Source organism: Strix uralensis, chromosome 9 (assembly GCF_047716275.1).
Source record: "Strix uralensis isolate ZFMK-TIS-50842 chromosome 9, bStrUra1, whole genome shotgun sequence".
NCBI lineage: Eukaryota > Metazoa > Chordata > Aves > Strigiformes > Strigidae > Strix > Strix uralensis.
The window spans coordinates 2,223,616-2,237,496 of record NC_133980.1 but is presented as its reverse complement, the minus strand read 5'-3'; the positions used below and the strand labels follow the sequence as shown (position 1 = coordinate 2,237,496).

General features: G+C 42.1%; 1 protein-coding gene across 5 annotated transcripts in view; it reads left to right on the top strand.

The window, feature by feature from the left end:
• Positions 1–13,881, top strand: part of VEPH1 (ventricular zone expressed PH domain containing 1) — a 98,400-nt gene that overhangs the window by 11,801 nt on the left and 72,718 nt on the right. For all 5 annotated transcript variants that reach the window (XM_074878403.1, XM_074878401.1, XM_074878404.1 and 2 more), the window contains 3 exons: positions 5,784–6,075; positions 8,088–8,303; positions 12,651–12,825. In XM_074878403.1, coding sequence (XP_074734504.1) covers positions 5,938–6,075; positions 8,088–8,303; positions 12,651–12,825 — 529 coding nt within the window. In that variant the 5' untranslated portion in view covers positions 5,784–5,937. The remainder of the gene's footprint in view (positions 1–5,783; positions 6,076–8,087; positions 8,304–12,650; positions 12,826–13,881) is intronic.

The following is a 13,881-nucleotide window of genomic DNA, read 5'->3' as shown; positions in this document are numbered from 1 at the left end:
CTGTGTAATTTACTTGACACTTAAACCTAAGTTACTATTTTGAACTGGGTGCTCAGTTTCCACCTTTTAGATTTTTTTCTTTAATACTTCAGGAGATGAGAATTGCCTTTTGTTTATCAAAGAGCCTTGGCTGCTGTGGTAGCTTGGCCCTTCAGCACAGAACAAGAAGCACCAGCTGGAAGTGCTCCCGCTGGGAGCTGTGCTGTGGCATTTGAGGAGAGCCGTGTGTGGTACCCGTGAGTGTCACAGAGGAGAGTGGGGTTTGGAAAGTGCTGAATGGATCTCGGATTCACTTGGGAGCCCTGGCAGTGCACTGGGTTTGGAGTATCCTCTGTCCTCGGTGTGGCTCCAGCAAGGGGATGGTTTGTACTCGTGGCCCGTTATCTCTTGATGTATTCAACTGCAACTGGCTGGGGGCTTTGAGAGCCTGCAGGGCCTCTCCCAGGTGCCAGTGGATTATGGATGTTGCTGCAGAGGTGAGTTAGCTCAGGATTTGGTGCTGTGCATGCTTCACCTCCTGAAATGCAGTGTTACATAAGTTCATGTACAGATTGGCTCAACAGTGTAGTAAGTTTTTAATTGCCTCTTGCTTTGCAGGGAGCAAACTAGTAGATGCTATAAGGTTCACTTAACATGAACTCTAGGTGGCCTGTGTTTCCTAAAATTTCTTCAATATAGTGAGGGTTTTCTTGACTTATGTTACTTAGCATGGAACTAGATTAACAATATTATTGCACAGGTCTTTGAAGGTTGCACTTTTGTTTTCAGTGGGATAGCACCATCTGATAAAATCAAGCAACCATACTTACATTTCAAGTCTTTTGAAAGTTAAGGAAACTATTCTAATTTCTTGTAGAATATCCTTCACTGTAAATTTTTATCCTCTCCCCTTCCTCTTTGATTTAACAGATATTTTTTTTTTGTCCTTCTAATGTCATTCTGCAGAATCCAAGTTCCAGATAAAACTGTAAGACTTGTCTTTTAGCTCAAAGTTCAATTGGCTTTTGGATGCCCTTAGGTCCAACTGCCCTTTTACATGGAATTTTTATTGTTAATCTTCTATTATTGGGGGAATTATTTTGCAAACAGACCAATTCAATTGCTTCAAGCTCTGAAACCTGTCAGGCTAGCTTTTATTCTGATTGCTTCTGATAAGGAGCTTTGGTAAGAATGCTGTGCCTCCAGCAAGTTAAGAGACTCACCTTGGAGGGGAACAGCTTCAAGGTCCCAGGGAACGTATGGCTCTTTCAGCTCGTCATGAAAAGGGAAACTAGGTGTTGAAAAATCAGAATCAAAACTTTGAATTAGATGTGGGACTCCACCATGAACCAGTGGAAATGGCCTGTGTTACAAGCTGAGGCCTTTTTTTCCTGCATAATGATGAGTTGAAGCTCGTTACAAGAGCTGGAGTCACTGCTTTGTTTCGCACCTTTTGACCGTGAGAAGGCGTGGATCCCTGCTGCCAGCCCTCCAGACACTGTGTGGCTGGGGAGCCACGCAGGATGGACAAACTTTGGCAAGACCCTTTGCCTCTTTTCCCTTGCTCGTGTACATGGGACACAAATATACGCGTGATCTGTCTCAGACGCTGATCTGACAGGTATGGTAATCTCTGTCCTATCCCAATGAGAAGATACTGATAGATGATGTAAAGTCAAGGTGATGAGACAACTCAGGGATCATACTCTGAAGAAATTTTATTGTCCAACCTGATCCTTTTTTAAAAAAAAAAATAATTAAAACCTATGACACTTTAGAAGACGTGTGTTACGTCTTTCCTTTTCCTCAGTGCCAGCTACCTATTAGTAGGATCAGTACAGCTTTGTAGTGAGCAAGGAGATATTTCAGGGACAATTCTCTCCCTTTAAGACCTATGCAAGGAAAGTATTTTCAGCACTGTTACATAATGCAATGATTAAGAAGATTTGCTATAATTCCATTTCGGAGAGCTTATATAAGTAAATGTTTTTCTGCATTGTCCTTCGTGTTGTCTGTAAAACTTACAGAAAAGGTGTCTGCTCATCAGATAGAGAATGGGGCCTTTCTGAGAAACTCTTCTGCAGAAGCACGGCGAGTAGAATATCATTTGTGAAAGGCCACGAAGGGGCTGCTGTGTTTCAGTGCAGCTGATCAAAGGGAGGTTCAAATGGATCTTCGTTCCTAGAGCATTTTTCTAAATTATGTGTGCAGATTTTCTCGTGCTACTTATGAGAGTAATGTTAAAAGCCAAAGCGAAATTCAGACCCTCTTTTGTATTCATGTAAAGGGTTCCAGAATGATAGCATTTATTCCTCTGGACAGAAAATCTCTTCTGTAGCAAGTTTGTTCACTTGTTCTTTTTCTTTCAAACAGTGTGAGCTTACTGAGGTTCTTTTTACCTTCTTCCCAGGGAAGGATAGCTTTCCACTAACACAGAGAGTTCTGTTTTCTCTATTAAAAACAACTGCCCTCAAGTGGAGTAGGCTTTGTATTTTGTCCTAGGAACAGAGCGTTTCATTCAGAGATAAGGCCTCTCTGCATTTAGGTTCCTTTAGTCACCTGACGAGCCCCTGGTAACTTTTAGGCTGCTTTAGTCTGCATTCCTGAAATGCCTTACTCCTGGCACTGCAATTAACAGCTTCAGGTTCACTGCCTGCCACCCACTTCCCCGCTTTCCACTTGCTGTGCCCTCCGATGCTGCCCCAGGTAGCAGGAGAGAGCAAAGCGGGTGGTCAGGCTTTGTCTCCAAGGTCACAAGCTTTGCACACCTGTAACCATCATTGAGGATGTCGTGTAGGAGTCGTGAACAGGTAAAAAAAAAAAAAAAAAAAAACCCACCAAAACCTCAGTTTGCGTCTGCGGCTTTTTTTACTCTTATTTTTGAATTTGAGAAATTATGAGTACAATGGGCCCAATCTCCTCTGTACTTAGACCATCCCCTTCAGTTCGGTGACTGCTGATCCATGCCGTAGCAATTGTCAGGAGGATCTAGCCTGTTGTGCTTCAGGGTTTGCAATCTTATTTGCTCTTTTCTGCTTCTGTCCTGTTGCAAATAATCAAACTATAAATCCTGCGTAATGATATTGATAGATTTGGGAAAATGAAAAAACCCTTACAAACGGGCTTACAGCAGATCAAGTGCAAGGTGCTGTTTGTGCTATTCAAATAGAGGTTGTTTCATTGAGTGATTTCCAGAAGGTTCTCAGCATTATTTTTTTCCCTGATTTGACATTTTACTACTTTTTTTTTTTTTCCTGAAAAATAGCATAAAATAGAGTAACAGGGATTAAGGATACTCTGCATCTCAAATAAAAATTATAAGCGATCTAGTTTGACAGTGTAGTACTTTGTTCATCAGCTCGAGAGAAGAACCTAGAGGAGCTGGCTGTGAATCCGCACAGGCACATCTGGAGGACGTGCTTGGTAGAGTTCTTCCTAGCCTTGAAAATCAGTAAATATTCTGTGTCAGATAAATAAGTGGACACAGAGGGAAAGCTTTTGTTTTGTGAGGTAATATTTGTGGTTTATTACATGTTCTCATGTCAAGCTGCACCTGGGTTAGATGCACATCTGCAGAGCTTGCTGCTAGCTGCCACGTGCTCCAGCAGGCAGGAGCTCTCTACCTGCCCCACTTGGCATGTGCCATTGGCGTGGCCGTGGCCATAGGCTGCTATAACAGGTCCATCTAATGCAAGTCTGCGTGGAAAATGTGGTGATGACTGAGTCCTTAATTTGTCACTTTTACCCAGCCTCTTCATCACTCTGTCCAGCTTACAAATAGACTGTTTTTCATAACATTCCCTTTTCTCCTCTATTTCACTTCAGCTAAAATATATCAAATCTCAGACATTTCTCTTTCCTCTATGTAAAGCTACAGGGAAATTTTACTCTTTGGAAACACAGACTAGGTTATGTAAGTGATGTGCACAAACAAAGGCAGAGTGATCCAGTTCTAGCAACTGCTTTTCCAGTACATAACATCTGAAGTTAACACAGACTCTTGAATTAATGAGTATCATATTTAGTGTAGGCTTACCTTAATGTCATAATTGTGTCAGCTAGATAGTCATAGATGTATACAGATAATATATGTGTGTATATATATATGTCCTTTACATTTAGTATGTTTACTTCAGTTCAGTTGCTGTTTTGTGAATCAAAATGTCTTTCCAACAGCCTACTTTGTGGTTTCTCTGATGGTGTGTTTATCTCCACACGCCTCATCATTGAGAAAATATTGATGGTGTGGAAGATGTTGGTGTTGAATGAGTGAGAATGATCACTTGTGTACTAAAAGATGGCCAACACAGATGCAGTTAAAGCTAAAGGGAGCTTGAGGTGACCGTTGAGCAGAGCTTGGCTGGGGGGGAGGTCATTGAGCTGTGCAACAGCTTTCCGGGGTGCAGAGGCATTCCCATTTGTAACTTCTCCTTTCACATGCACCTCAGCTTCCTGAGGGCCATGGCACTATGTGTCTTTGTGTTCCCTTTGGCTGGCAGAAGCTCAGTGTGGCTGCTGTGAGTGCTGGTGCATGTCCTCTGTGTGGTTCATCCCTTTCTCAGTAGGGTCACCAACAGCAGGCTGTTCCACCGCCCCCTTCCCCTGCAGCTCTGACTGAAGTTTCTTGCTGAGTTTCTTTGTCATCGTGAGTGTTGTTGGTGGGAAAGCATGGAAGAAGGGCAGTACAACGGGGAGCTGAGGGAGGAGGGACCTCCCTTGTCCCATTCCTACTGCTAGGGCCATCATGGAGACCCTTAGAAGACTCAAGGACAGACATTTTCTGCCTGCATGGATTTGTACTTGCCTTGGCAAAGTCCAAGGAGGACGTCCAAGCCCCATGGGATATTCAGGGCTTGGAGGACCCTGTGCTGCTGGTCCCTTTCTCATGTGCACTGAGATTGGCCATGAAGACCCTCACTTCAAAGGTGTGTGAGCAGAGGGGACCCATCAGCACGAGGCAAGTCACAGACTCATCTAGGTTGGAAAAGACCTTGAAGATCATCCAGTCCAACCATTAACCTCACACCGTTCTCAACTCCACCAGATCCCTCAGCTCTATGTCAACCGTAAGTCCTGGCAGTCTTGGAGTAACAAATAGCACTTCTGAAGTGTGGAGAAAACCAAACTTCTCCTATAATTAAGGCAAATGTCTCCTCTGCAGATGCTTTAAACACCAGAGTTTTGGGGCCCAAGTGCAGAACCGTCCTCTTTCATGAGCGTGTGCATGGTGCCGAGCCCGGCCCCACTTGGCTCAGCTTCTGTTAAATTCTCCAGCCAAGAAGTGCATAGTTTCAGCTCAGCCAAGTGTTTGTTTTCACATGACTTGAAAAGACTGCAGGGATCATTTTGGCAACAAAACTGGCTGTTTTTCTAAACAAAAATCATTATCTTCTCAATCTTGCTAATAGTGTATTTCTGGAATCAAGACACAACAACCCAGAAAACAAACAAAGCTGCTTCACCTGCCTCCTCTAGCTCTGCTCTGCTACTGCCCGCAGGAAGGCGGTTTGTAGTCCTTATCGGTTAGTCCAGTCACCATCCTGCTCGGGTGATATGCATTGAAATGAAAAAAAACTGGGATTTATTTATTAAAAGTTATGTATTGTTTAGCTAATTTTAAGCTATTTGGTGTTTGAGGGCAAAAGGTTCTTCAATGTGCAGTTTGTGGTGTGTGCTTAAGGGTGTCCCTGATGGGATCCTGTTTGCTGCTGATATATACTACTTAGAAATCTTTGCTACGCTGGAATATGACAGTCAATGCATTTGCTAATTTCCCCCTTTTTAAAATTTTATTTCCCTTTTAGGTTGGGGCCAAGGAAATCTTGAAATGTGCCCCAGATTTATTCATCATATTAAATTGACCACTAGTCCACGGGATTGTTTCCATTCTATCCTCATCTGAGCCGTTCACGCACATGGTGTGTGCCGAGGCCTGCCTGGGCGGCAGCGAGCGCAGCCATGCATCATCTGTTTGGGCTGGTTTTGGCACAAAAGGACCTTTCACGTGCGGGGGATCTTTTCTCCTTGGAGGATGCTGAAATCGAAGGAAGCCTCTCAGAAGCTCTTGAACAAATAAGAATAATTAGTTCATCTGCGGTAAGTGAAACACCGTCCTTAATCGTTTTTTATGAGTTTAAATGTATGTATAAATGAAATCTTAAAGGGAGGGACATGCACAATTTAAGTTTCTAAAAAACTCAAGAATGCTGAGCAAAGTGTAAGATTTAAAAATGTGGTAACCAAATCCAGTTCCCACAGGCTGGATTTCTTTTAAAGCTATTTAAAGTTCATCTTTATCATAATTTTTATTAAATAGTTATTTAAGGCGTATTAAAGATTAGCAGGAGGTTACAGGTATGTATAGTGTGTATTCTGTTTGCAGCAGAAAATGTTCTGAATGATGGTAGGCTCATGGATTTTGGTAAACTCTTTGAAAGTGCTGTCCAAAAAAAACCAAAACTCTTTTTCCTTCCTGGTTCCAGTCTGCCGAAGGGAAGGGAAAATATTTTTTGAGCCTTAGGATGTTCAGTTACAACACATACATGTTCTCATAACTGCCCTTTTGTGCCACTTCATATTGTATATGATTTTTAGAAGTCAGTTTTGGCAGCGTGCGGGTCTCTGACTCTCAGAGCATTGATCATGGTCTCCTCCATCAGGACAGCCACTGTACCCTGGCTCTTTGGTCATTTTTTTGACAGCAATTACACCTGCACAGTCTTTCAGAATATTAATCAAGTTATTTTGGCCATTGCCTCCGCTGTTCGTGACACACTTCAACTCACCTAACTGCAGGTTATCAGGGATTTTCCACAAATTCCCCCTAATATAGTTTTTGACAAAAAAACCCGCCTGAATTCCCCACAAAACGTTTTTACCACCACACCAGCCTGCGTGAAGCAGCTGCAGCATCCTGCAGAGCCATCCCCTACCGCGGAGCTGCCGAGCGGCCATTCCCACCAGAGGGCTCTGGAGCTCGGGACCTGCTCCAGCGCTGCCCCGTGCCGGCTGTCCCAGCAGGCTGCCTCGGACACAGGATTGTCCCCAAATGTGAGGAGTTTCCCAGCAGCACGGACGGGCCCGCTCTGCTCTCCGTGTCCACCCGCAGCCAGCGACCACGACTCTCCCCAGGGCTTCACTCTCGTGCCGTCCCAGCCAGCGGCTGTTAACTTGTTCACTTCTTTAGCAAAAGGTAAACTTATACAAAAGAAAAAGGGTGGGTTTCTTTTTTAAATAAGTGCACGGATTCTTCTGTCACACCAAGCAAAGCTTGTAGAGGGCTAGCAGTGAATAAAGGCAGAGAATTGCGTTGAGACAGACCCAAACGTCGTGGAATCTGCCTGTGATACGCTGTCAGCCCTAAGCTGACGCTGGAGCTTCTGCAAACCAGTGCTGAACTTGGCTCCAGCCCTTTAAAAATGACCATGCTTTATCTGGGAAAACCAATGACTTGATTAATACTTCAGTCTGTCTTTTATACTTCGGTCTGTCTTTTATCTTCATTACTTTTTAGGGTGGAACAGTATAGGGGACTGAGGGATGGTGATTGTATATTCTGCAGCTTTTCACTGCCGCTTCACAACCATGTGGCATCTGTGTCAGTGATTACGGGGGATTACAGGATTTTGTGATAAAGCCTATTTAATTAACTCTTATTCATGTTACGTTGATACTAATTGAAACTAACTGTGTTTTACATCAGGGACTTGACATGATGTGAAATATTTGGGACTCTGCATCTGGGTATATGTGTTGTGGATATAATGATTCCAGTTTCAATTTTAGGATGGTTATGGGAGAAGAGGCCTGTGCGAGTGGTTCTAAGGTGTGTGGTTTGCACTCCCTGGTCAAGGAGGCCATGCTTCAAGACAGACTACCAAAATATAATTTGATAACCTTTACAAGAATGAGAATTAAGACCTAAAACAGTGAATTGTCTATAGGATGACTAATTTCTGTGTTTAATCACACTAAATGTTCATTGCAAAGGTAGAAGTGAGAAAATAGACACCGGACAGTTACAAAAACTTCATGTCTTCAGGCTAATTTTGTGGGGTCCTTGAAAAGGATTCATGTTCCTTGGCAAATGTCTTTTTTGTTTGAACCAGGACTACCAGACCAATGACAACGACCAGGCTGTGGTGGAAATCTGCATCACTCGCATCACCACCGCTATCAGGGAGACGGCATCCATAGAAAAGCACGGGAAGGCCCTCGTGGCACTCTGGGAGTCGTGTCTTGAGCACAACCTGAAGCCTTCTGGAAAAGATGAAGACACACCACATGCAAAAATTGCATCCGATATCATGAGCTGTATCTTACAGGTAAGACTGAGCTGAAAGCAAGGGAGTGGAATGCATTTGTTGGCTCTTCAGCTTTATCTTTTGAAGTGCACTTGCACTGTTTTTTCTGAGGGTGCATGGGAGTGGTTGCATTTGTTTAAAACTAAGAATAGGACCCCAAATGTTAATGTAGATTATTACATGTATATGGCATCCATTGCAGTGAATCAAAAGTTTTGGCAGCTTCCTTATCTTTAGAAGTGTCTTGACTGTTTAGTGCCAGATTTCATTAATTCTAAGTATTTGCATTTCATCTAAGTATTAAAGTGGGAGACGTAGGACTATCACTTTCTGTGGCTACAGAGAAAATTCATTGGAAAGCACTTAATAGCAGGGAAGAGGTTATTTGTTTTAATTGTTCTGGAAGGCAGCAAAATGCCAAAGAGGTTTTAATGACATGAAATTTAGGTCATTAGACACGCTGTCAGTAAGGAGGATCTTCCTGAACGTTTTTGTTGTAAAAGCTCAGTCTTGGTACAACACAGAAAACTGACCTCTGAACTAAAATCCAATTGCTACTACTCTAAATAGAGGACTAGAAAGAAGTTATGCTCTGGCCAGGAGTGTTGGAATAACTTTTTAGAATGTTTTGCTAAATATTAAGAGGTAGCAAGAAGATCGAAAAGGTATTTAGGTCCTAAAAACATTTGCTAGAAGAACAGCTGAAATTGGGTCCTATTTGAACTCAGTAGTGTATGAACTATTGCTCCCTGTGAATGCAAGACTAAAAAGACATTTGAGTATATGGCAGCCTTTTGGGGAATCAAATGGGCTATTCCAAGGCTTTTTAAGTAAGCTGAGGGTGGAAAGCCACTTAAAGTGGGGGGGTAGGGGTGAATTTGAAGGGTTTTTTGGGTTAGCTTGTTTGTGGCTTTTTTTTTTTAGCTGGAACTGCAGGCAATGCCATTCCTTGTTGGGAAAGGAACACACTGGAGAGACCCACAGAGAAACTGATGTGCGTGGTTATCTAACTGGAAGCAGAAATCAGGGTTGTTTCCAGCATTTCAGCTGTGGGTACAATTCATGGGGACCAGCTCCATGTCAGATGGAGGAACAGTTGCTATGAAGTGCCTTTCTATACAGACTACTCTGTGTGCAGTACATCTGCTGTTTCATCATTGCTTTCTTTACCTCTGCCTCTTAAATCAGATGTGGGGTTTTTTTTGTTCTTTCATTAGAAAAATTCAAATGATAGTGGCACAAGTATGTCACTGTCCCATGAAAGGTACTGCTTAGCCCCTTGTAGGTTATATTGTTCCATAAACTTATTGAGATTCCTTACTGAGTTTGGCTGAAAGTGTTTAAAGTCCAAAAGAAACAGTTCAGGAGAAAATAACATCAATGCTGAATTTACTTCAATGAAATTTTACTTTACAATCCTTTAGTATGTTTACTCCCAGTCTGACACTCTGAAGTTGCACAAAAAAGTGTATTATAGCAAAATATTAAAAGAAGGAAAAAACCCTCCTTTTCTGAAGCCCAGGTTCATGTTGATTTTGCTTTGGGAAGCATAGAGGCTTCTTCTAGCCAGACATTTAGTCAAGACTGTGGTTGAGGCTTAGCAAGATTTCTTCTGCCCTGCACTGGCCCCCCTGCGCCGTGATCCATAAGCTGCACCCCAGCGCAGGGCGCAGTAACGCATCCAGGGAGGGCCCTTGGTATATCGGGGAGTTGTGTCCCCTGTGCCTTTCTCTGCGAAGGACCAACATTGGGAGGGACCGCACTTTCTGGTAGGCAACATGTTCCTGGAGGTGCTGCCTCATCTCTGTCTGTCCTGTGTCCCTGGAGGTAAAACAGTAACTGGATTTGGATACCAGTAGCAGCACAGCTTAAACTTTCCAGATGAGAGACTGTACATTGTAAAATCATATTTTGTCTTTGTGGTACGAGAAATCATATTTTATGAGAATACTAAAATATGCAATGGCTTGTCTAAGCTTTCAGTTTGTGCTGTTGGCAACTGTGTGCATAAATCAAGCGAGCTCGTATCCAAATGTTTTGGGGATTGCGCTGTGTTGCAGATGATTTCAGGAAAGGAGCTCATTGAAATGCAATGAGAAAGTTATAAAAGTACATTTACCGCTCCCTGAAACAGAGCTATTATCAGCGAGTTCCTTTGCATAAAAAAAGAAGGCATAAAATGAGTTTTTATACAATACGTGAGGCATAGTTGAAGTAGTAATGAATATCTGACAGCTGGGTTGAATCTCACAGCGTGTTTCTGTTGATATTAGCAGCAGGGAGGTCCCCTAGGTTTGCAAACATCACTATATCATATTGTTGAAATCTGTTTTTCATTGTCACCTTCTCGTTTTCATAAGTGTGCATTCATGCCCTGATGTTTATAATGTAACAAATGAAACCTTTCTCTTTCTATCTGAATTCAAACCGTTTCTTGCCTAAGTATTTTATCTTTCTTACAGGGGAAAAAAAAAAATGTTCTTTGGAATTTTCTTAGGTCTTTTAACGCATAGTCAGAGGGCCAAACCTTATCTTCCCATTCTTTCTGCATGGAGTCCTAGAGTATAATTTGGAGGCAGAATTTGGCTCCCACTCAGTAGTGCCTCTCAGCCAAATATAATGAGGCATTATGTAGATTTAAACATGCTGCTACATAAAGCTCTATTCATTTTAAGAGCTTTTCTCATTAAAGACGCAATTTTTGGCCATACGGCAGTTGCCACGATAAGCTGTCTTGACACCCAGGAGTTGCTTCGGGCGCTTCTTCCTTAGGGGCTGGCAGAAAGGGACTGTCCTGGGGTGGCTGTGGCGCTCCTCTGCTTGGCAGGTCTCTGTTGCAAGGAAAAAAATCCTCATAGCCACTTAAACTTGGCTCTTTTGTGTTCGTTGAGTAGCATAATGCAGCCTTAATTAGGGTCGGTCCTGCTCTCTGTTACTGCTAGTAGAGGCAGAGCTGGCCTGGGAGGCAACGTAGCAGGGTATATGGAATAACAGATTTGTTTTTTCTTGGGGCTAAATTTATTTTTTCAAGGCTGCTCCAGAATGAGCATGTGTTAAGTCTGGACTGCCTGCCTTAGTACTATTTTGTTGTTTTCTGAAACATCTGTGTTTCAGTGGTTGCCTGTGATTTCAGGTGCTAATTAAATATAATCACATTGCAGGATTATTTTCAAAAACGATGTCCAGTTTCAAAGAGATGCTCAAAACTTGGTGAAGAGGAGAGAAAAGCACTGATTGAGGACGTTCCAGAGAGAATGTGGGTCCTCAGTTACACATAAACACATCCTACTAGTTTCAAGGGCAGTTATGTATGGGAACTTAAGGGGCCATAGATGTGTATAGTCAGTGCATGCAATTTCTGTATAGAAATATTTGTAGAAAACCTTTTGTGACCTTAGTGTCAAAATCTAAGTGGATGTGCAGATACCCCTGAGACTGCTGCAGCTCAGTGCCATTTTGAAAACAGGAGTTAGCGGTCCTGAAAAAGTTTTGTTGACCCAAAAGCTTTTGTGTTCAGAGAAGTTGGCTGGAGTTTAGAAAAGGAAAACTTAATTATTACAGGACAATTGATGATTAATACTAAAGCTATTGCCCTGTGAGCAAGTCTCCCAGTATGCTGACTCTCATGTACCAGTTTACCTTTGATTTAGTCCCAGTGGCTTAGCCTGAAATCCTGTTCAGGAAACCAAGGAGTCCTTTCTTCATGTGGTTTCTGCTAGCATGAAGATGGGCCAAATCTCAGCGTAGTTTAGGTGAGGGAAGCTCTGACTTGTGCTGGGGAAAGATTTATCCAGCCTTGAAATTGTTTCCCTGAGCCTTGACTGTGCCTGCACACCGGGCTGCCCTGCTTGGGGCTGGGCATTGGTGTGGGGCAGGTTAACTGTGACGCCGGAGCAGAAGGCAGCCACACACCCTTACTGCAGAGAGCAACATTTCCCAGCACCTAAGCAACATTTCCCAGCTCCAAGGTGTTTCCTACGCTTTGGGATGAAAACTACCTACTCTGTGTGGATGATGGATACAGCTTCTGCTGTCAGAGAGCACCAAACACAAAATGTCTTGTTAAAAATGTGACAGCAGTTAACATTTAACTAGTGCACTTCGTATCATGTTTTTTTCCTCCTCTTGCAGAAGACAAAAATAGGTGCGTTATTGGCATCTCCTGGTGCAGTGGTTTTAAATTTCTTTACTTGCTCTTTCTTTGAAGTCTGCCTTCAGTGGTGTTACCAAAACATAACCTTTCTTGACGTTTTTTCTTTTTTCCCCCTGTTGTTTTGATTTTTATTTTTCTATTCTGATCAGCATGAGGCTTATTTTAATCATTTTTTTCAGCTGCTTATTTTTCAATGCTCGTTTGTGTTTTTACAGAATTACAATCGACCTCCAGTAATGGCCTTAGCTGTTCCAGTGGCAGTGAAATTTCTTCAGAGGGGCAATAAGGAACTCTGCAGAAATATGTCAAGTTATCTCTCCTTGGCTGCAATCGCTAAAGCAGATCTGCTGGCTGATCACACAGACACCATTGTCAGAAGTGTCCTTCAAGGTATGAACGCACTGAGATTTTGGATTTCGTCCTGCAGTGTGCCCACTGTTAGATTAGTGAGGCTGTATTAGGCATAGAACCAAACAAGTTATACGTAAAAACATGTGTGAGGCGTGGATGTAGAAAGCGGACATATGGACATATCTAGATATGATGTGATAAAACATGGTAGACGCAATCTAACACCAGACTATATCAAGAATAGGTGAATTTACTGAGCCTTGTTGACTATGGAAGTGTCATTATAGATTGGATGACCCGCAGGGCAGGAAATACATCTGTACTTGTTAGTATACCCTACTAATGGACTTCAAACGGTAAGCCCTGATATGAGACACTAGTTACTGGGCTCTTATCCTTTCTATTAGTGTCTTTGGCAATACTCCAAAATATAAATGGGGATGAAATGAATCCCATTCTGTGGCAAAATAGTCAGATGTAAGCTATAAAACCTTTGTAGTGGTTCTTTAATTTTGCTTACATTATTAGCTTTACATGGAATATTGTTGCTAACCTCTGTACACTTTCCTTTTGTGGTTTAAAAAGCCAAAATATTCATACCTCTACGCAAGGAAGTCTAATTTAGTTGAAGTAGTAAAGTTCACAGTATTTGTTGCACTGTACTGCCACTGCAGTAGTAAAATCAGTTTGTTTTTCTTTGGGTAATAGCAATAAGTAATAATTGCTGTCTAATTATTCCAAGGACATTGTTATGAAGATGTTAAGCCCTCAAATTAAGTGTGTGCATTCTGTATTTACTTAAAAATATAAATGGAGTCTGTTGTGGAGGGATAGCTAAACTAGAAAGTAATTTTGTCCTTAAGACATCATGATAGAGTTTGCATATTTCTGTCCACTTTGTTTAAGGATAAATGTGTGATAAACATAATAAATATGTAGGAGCTGTGTGATAATACTAATTGAGTAGAGTCCAAGACCAGAATATTGCTAACAGCTTACAAAGCCAGATGGCTTGTGACATTAGTATTTATGTCTTAATTTTGTGCATTACCACTTGTAACTCAGTGCTATTAATAGAAAGAAATAGAGCAAAAC